The following is a 7,252-nucleotide window of genomic DNA, read 5'->3' as shown; positions in this document are numbered from 1 at the left end:
GGTTTGATGGAGGACACAACTTCGAATTCCCACTGATTAGTGAGCTCCCAGGAGATTACTATATTAGGCAACCATTATTATTGAATATATGGTCCAGATACCGATCGATAAACATACTTGGTGGGGAAATAGAGCTGCAACTTTCCTACTGGTGGCCGGACGCTTCATCGTTCCAGCAACTTGGAGCTTTTCTTGCGATCCACACTTGATTATCCCTAATACATTTTCTCAGTGTAATCACAATGAACCTGCTGCATCGAGTAGGCGTCCCATATCAGCTGTTTTCATATTCATTCCTTTGTGGTGTGTGGCGATGAGTACACCCGATGAGTTGTCCGAAGTGAGTGTTGCGTAACAGACACTTGTTCGGATGTCAAAGGTCAGATTACAAGATCAACACCTGAACAATGCACAACCATCTCAAGCAGTGCAATTTAGAAGCCAGTGACAACTGTTCATCAGCAGCAGTACTGAACTATTGATGAAGGTAGGTTAAGCGTCAGGGGATACTGCGTCTCTTCCCTTCGGAGAGATTACTGTTTTACTTTCTGTCTGGTGACTGACAATGCGTACACCAATATGAGAATGTATCTGATACAAGTTTCGCAACATGCGTGAAATATCGTGAATTATTATGAGTCAACAGTAGCCGTAATATCAAAACTGACGGTCCTTTTAACTGTGCTGCCATAACCGACCATTGGTAAGCAAATAAAAAACAGTTCCCATCTGAGTACTCTGTGTGATCTCTAGATGCCCGAGTTTTGCCTCCATCATCATCAGCATCATCAGAGACGGCAACATCATTGTTGACACTGATACTTCACTGCTGTACAACCATCAAGCTCATCTGATTACATATATACATATATATATATATATATAATTATATTAAAAGCCCTAGGGTGAAAAGAGAGGAAAAAGAGTGAGCGAGGGAGGGCACCTAGTGCTGGCCTATGTCAAGCATTCTGAGGTGCCTGCACCTCCAATCAGACTACTGGAAATAAGTAGCACATGACCGAGCCATCGTAGTTGATTATGCTGGATGTGTTCTCGGATTGAAGTACCTGCAGCACAACCAAATACCCGTCTTCTAATCACCTCGTTACTAACACGCTGACGCCATCCGAAACCACCTTACGCAGTACGTGGCTAAGCCACCGCAACCTATGCTGTGTTATAAGTTCATCCGTTGAAGATGAGTTATTTCTTCCGAATGCCATCCGACGTACTTCAGCATCACTTATCCGGCGTTCCCACTAGACTCGGACAATGCTCCGAAGACATAGATGGTCAAACACCAAAAGTCCTTTGACGACTTCGACGCGCAGCGACCAGCTTTCTGATCCGTTTAGTAACATGGAGCCCACGGCAGTGAAGCATCAGTGCCAACACTGATGTTGCTGTCACTGATGATGACGATGATGATGGAGCCCACTCTAGCTAATGTCTTAACCCTCAAGGGTCGAATTTACAATGCTGAACTGTTCTCCATTACAAGTACGGCAGTGAAGCATCAGTGCAAACACTGATTTTGCTGTCTTTGATGATGATGGTTATGCAGGTTCACAAAGGATGCTCTGGCCTTCCCAATCCGGATAGATTTCAACAGTTGGAATACCACGGAAACTGATACAGCTTCCCAGTTAAAAAAAATTCGTCTACTACCTCAATCGGCTCATCTGCAAGCATGAGGCTAGGGTTCGAGCCCAACCAGTCTTACATAGCACCTCACACATTGCAGGTGTGAACCTCATGCCCAACCGTGAGACGGAATTATTTAGACTATTTAATATTGTTTGCATTACCATAACCTCAGACCCAAGGACAGTTATGTCGTCCGCGAGATTCCCCAGTGGTTAGAGCGCGAATCTACTGACTGGAGGGTACGTGATTCGAACCCGGCCTCTGCCTCCCGACATTTCCTGTTTAAGCTTGGCAACCCGGTCGTATCCCAGGCCTCGTGTGGCATGGCAGTCAGGCGACGAAAGGGTGCTAGAGCTTAACGATTTTTAATATATTTTTATGCCATCCGTGTACTCGATATCTGTGAGCGGGCGCTTCGGGAGGACAGGCATTAAAGGCTGGTAGTGAGTCCGCCATGATAGTATCAATGGCGAAGTTGAATAGGAAAGGTGAAAGAGCAATGTCCTGTCTGACTCCACTTGAAGTAGTGAACTCAGAAGAGAGCTACCCGCAGGCCTTCACACGGCCACGAGAGTTGGCATGCGCCTTGAGGAGAGTCGAGAATCTATGGGGAACACATTTGCTCCACAGTACCTGACAGTCCACAGAGTCAAAAACAGCCTTCAAGTCGAAGAACACAACCAATGTTGGCTGTCGGAAACAGTGTCACCGTTGCAGAACCTGTCGGATGGTGAAGATGTGATCGATGCATCCTCTTGCAGAACAGAACCCAGCTTGGTTTTCACGGATCTGTCTCGCCCCGCATCCACTCAACCTTCGAAGGATAAAGCCAGAGTGTACTTTCGATGCCACAGCTAACAGGCTGATGCCACGGTGGTTGTCACACAGCATTCGCCTACCCTTTTTGAAGATAGGGATAATTGTTGACATACCCCACTCTGCAAGCATCTTGTCTTCACTCCATATACAGATGGATCACCAGGGATTCTACGCGTTCTTTGGAGAGGGTTGAATGGACTTCCGGTGCTGCCGCCTTCTCAAATTTTAGTACGGGCATTTCTTACCTTATTTCTTCTTCTGTTAGGCAATTAAGATTTAGATCCCATTCTGTTTCACGACTTTAGACTAGCTGAAATAATCAGATACCGTTTTGTTTCAAGAAACTAATCGCAGCCCGACTAATCGAAGTGATATAATTTATCGGGGACCGTGGCCTGGTTTGTCGTTCTATGTTAGGATGCGTTCAAATCACCAATTCCCTAATAAACACTCGAAGCTTTGAGGGTATTAGTTGTATACCTGGCAACTAGAATCGACTGTTCAGTCCACCAGTCACATTACAATAGCAAAGAATCGAGTGTAAAGACCTTTATGTGGAATAGCAGAAGCATTTAAACGAGGAAGATGTCGGCGGAACTAAAACTCTATTCAAGGCTTGAGTGTTTGAAAGGTCCAAGGCAGTCGGACAAAGCGTATTCGAGGTTTGAAGTAAATGTTATATTGGAAGGGATATCTCACTTTACATAAGAATTAACGATCCAACGAGTCTGACTCGTAAATATGTATGATGGTTGATCATCCCCATGTTCACTCAGAACCCATGAAGCTTAATTCCTTCCGGGGTTGCCAATTTCCAAGTGCAGAGGAACTTTTTCATGTGTTCACGCTGATCACCTTGAAGCTGGATGACTTCGCCATATTCCTCGTGATCAACAACAGTCCCATTGCATGCAAACTCCTTCTTGCATTGTTTAAGGATTTTCCGTTTATCGTATTTCTCATGTAATCCTTGAACAGTAGTAATTGTTTTTCGACCGTTGCGCTGCTGAATGCGGATGTGGACGAATTTCCCCTCTGAAGTGGACTCACCTTCTTCAGCGAACGGATCTGTAGAAGAAAGTAAAAGAAAAGAAACAAACAGCGCACCGTAAGTCTGTAGGTTCTGCAAGGACATAACCGATAGCGCAAAAAATGCGTTGACCTTGAGCGCAGCGTCCTACAACTCAAAACCAACCCAAGTGCTGTAACGGATGCGTTGTGTCGAGCGCGTCTGGGCTCATCTCAGCCAGTCTCATGACGGCCGGGAGTGATGAGTTTAGCTGGATGTCAGTCGGATACTTGTGGTCTGAAACGTCCTAGCAGTATTTCTAGGTGATGTCAGGATCATATAAAAGCCGCAGAAGAGCTACAAATATTCATTCACGGATCCACGGATTGATGCACAGGATCGAGGCTTTTGCCCAAGTTCCCCGGGTCGCTTTTGTTCTTGTCGGTCAGTGACTGTCGTTCACCTGAAGAACACAAGTGAAAAAAGGGTATAGCACTGCTCTTTATGTTATCAGCGCGGGGCGGTATGCTCTCCAGCGCGGGGATTCGCATAAATAAGCGTCTAATAGTGCTTTAAACTGTGTTCTAGAAGGAGCGTGAACAACCTTCGGAGGAAGGTCATTCCACGCACCTACTACCCGAAATGAGAAAAAATTTTGTCTAATGAATGTGTGTGCTGTGAGCTTGAAGATCTTCGTACTATGTCCCCGCTGTGTGTTTGCTGGGTCAACGGTAAAAAACCTGTTTGCCAAGCTTTGTTCAAACAGGGCATAAGTAAAAATTAGGTCCCCTCGGAGGCGACTGGACGTCAGCGACAAATGGGATTCGAAGCCTAGCTGTGAAACAAAAATGTATACTGTGCTGGAGTACTCCGAAATGATACTTGTACAAACCAGGTAATACAAGGACCGCAAGTCTCAGCATATTTTGACTTGCCTTACCTCCTCATTACCATGAGTCCGTGAAATTTTTAGGATCGAAGCAAGCAAAACGACGACAGCATTATATCATCGCACGGTATTCAAGAAGGCACACAACTTGTTCTCTATGCTGAACAAGTAGTTTGAAACTTGTAATTAGATGATGGAATAAGATGATGTGAATAAGTGGAGAAATTTTGTGACATATTTCACCAAACAACCCCCTCCGAAACATTGCTTCCGAATATGATCCAACGAAGCATCCTGAAGGAAAGATAACCCGGCAGTGCCAAACGCTTTGATTTGCCATTGCGATGGTCTCACGACAAACCTCCTCCGGAATCAAACGAAGAGACTTTATAGCAAGTGGAAAAACGGGTAATGGCTTTTGCACTCCAGCTATGAGCCTTTTATCGAAATACCGTCGTAAAAATAGATGGGCTACATTCTGAGGCGGGTCTAATCGCGGATAACTCCGAAAAAACCGTGTGTAAAAAACATTCAGCCTAAGAAAACAAAACAGCGAAGAATTCACAACGGACGCAGTAATTTTTCGACTTCTCAAAAGCCTACGATTCGGCTGCCTGTCATCCGAAAACCTGAAGTCATACAGTATCCAAAAAGATGATCTGCTTTACAAAACCCTTCAAGCCAAGCTATAAATTCCAAACGAATTATGGAACAACCCACGCTGCCTTGCAACGATTGACAAGGCTCCAGCTTAGGGCTATTCACTGTTTTCCGTCATGTCGGAGACCTTTTAGATGCGCCTTCAGCTCCATGTTGAAGTTTCGCCGATGAGCCGGAGCTATCCAGCAAGGATATTAGGTCACTGTAAATAGATTCCGACGCTGTAAACCAGCGGTCACGGGGCTGGTACCTTCCTTCGCAGATGAAAGTTGTTATCGGGCGAGAATCCGTGCGTGCATGTTGAAAATGAAGCGGATGACATTCCGAGACCAGACTCAAGGCATGTATTTGCTGGTACATCATAAAGATTTGGCTCAAAAAGCGTTGATTGCCTTTCGGATGTTTCTGTACATCCTTCGCTACTTAAATGTATAGGTTTCAGGTATTTATCGGGTATATGTCACGCAAAATCTTTGATAACGAACCAAGGTATTCGCGCAAGACCCAAGCGGGACCTCATTATCTTCGAGCGGTTCCTTTGGGTTGCCACGAAGTTAGTCCCTGGCCTTTAATTCATTGATCATATGCAGGGAATTGCATGAACACATTCCATGGAATATTTTAGTGTCTCTGGAGAAATATTGCTTGCACGAACGACGTATGATGAATAAGTTTCCTACCTTTGACATCGCCAACGCTCGGCGGAGAAATCGCAAAGAGGTCTAGATATAGATCCAGGTCTTAGGTCGTGCATGTTTATTAGAAGACAAAGTATTTTACTTCGAATATTTGGTGCATGCAATACCCTCCTCCGACGGATGCTCATATTGTGTCACGTTGTGAACATACTTAGAATATAGCACCTGTAGTATGGAAACCGCGGTGGCACCAGCTTACTCCCCAGGTTCGAGGGAACTTCAATGACCATGACGAACGTATCTCAGATTAGCCCTTCCTAATCAACCGATAAATGAATGGCCGAGCGGTGGCGAATTCATGAAACGGAACAAGCAGAACTCAGGTAGTTATCGGGCGCCGTGTTGCTTCAGGGAAGCGACATCAGGAGTAAAGCCGCGAGAACGGGAAGAATGTGCCGCAATCCGCACCGTATCACCGCGGTGGCACCAGCTTACTCCCCAGGTTCGAGGGAACTTCAATGACCATGACGAACGTATCTCAGATTAGCCCTTCCTAATCAACCGATAAATGAATGGCCGAGCGGTGGCGAATTCATGAAACGGAACAAGCAGAACTCAGGTAGTTATCGGGCGCCGTGTTGCTTCAGGGAAGCGACATCAGGAGTAAAGCCGCGAGAACGGGAAGAATGTGCCGCAATCCTGCACCGTATCAAAACCTGTGTCATGATTGGTCCAAACATGGGCAACTCAAAGCGGGGACTTTTAGCTCCACGCTTTATTGTTCTGAACTGACCTGGATTGGAGGACTAGTAGTAAATCTGTCAACACAGGTGCATCAGATGCATCCCCTCTCTAACCCTGTCTTTCTTCGCCCCATTACATTAGGTTTGATTAAAAGTATTCCGTAGAATATCACTATTACTACAACTTTTCGATTATTCATTTTTTTCTGTGAGGAGCTTACGAAATGTTCCGTAGGATTTTAATAACATAATTAAACATAATTTGGTTTATATGCAATGCAAAAGGGTTTTTAGTGTTTGCTCCAGTCGCATTCAGTCTTTGCCTAAGATGTAACGTTTTTTAAGTACATTCCCTGGCGACCTACACGGTCTCAACATGCAGCTGATGAGTGTTGTTGACACAAATCACTGATAACTAAGGCGCCATTCAGCGACTGTGTATAATTATACAGCAGAAAACGAGGTATTTATCATGCAGGTTTAATTTGTATGGGACGAAAAACGAGGAATATTTTACGAGTATGTGTTTGTACGGTAGTGACGTATCCTTCTGAAAATTGGTGTAGCCGACGATCGTTCGGCATCTACAGGAATAAAGCCACATTACCGTGCCGCGCAAGGTGATGAACCGCATTCTGAAGCGAGTTATCCTAGGTCACCTTACTTCCAACAACTTGATACCTTTCCAGCTCAACACGGATTTCTCCCAAACCGTTCTTGCGTGACGAATATGTTATAATAATAATAATAATGCTTATTCCCAACTTATGGGTGGCATGCCGTCTGGCATGATCATGCGTTTACAGTCAGAATGGGGCATTGCTGAGGGATTTGCGGGTAGTGTTGA

At 45.0% G+C, this 7,252-nt stretch overlaps 1 protein-coding gene across 1 annotated transcript; it reads right to left on the bottom strand.

The window, feature by feature from the left end:
• Positions 1–3,238: 3,238 nt before the first annotated feature.
• T265_08648 (hypothetical protein) lies at positions 3,239–3,601 on the bottom strand (the record flags this gene model as incomplete). Its single annotated transcript, XM_009174514.1, has 1 exon — positions 3,239–3,601. The coding sequence occupies one exon, from the start codon at positions 3,599–3,601 to the stop codon at positions 3,239–3,241; it is 363 nt and encodes a 120-aa protein (XP_009172778.1).
• Positions 3,602–7,252: the final 3,651 nt, after the last annotated feature.

This window comes from Opisthorchis viverrini, assembly GCF_000715545.1.
Source record: "Opisthorchis viverrini unplaced genomic scaffold opera_v5_233, whole genome shotgun sequence".
NCBI lineage: Eukaryota > Metazoa > Platyhelminthes > Trematoda > Opisthorchiida > Opisthorchiidae > Opisthorchis > Opisthorchis viverrini.
This window is presented reverse-complemented; position numbering and strand designations above follow the sequence as displayed.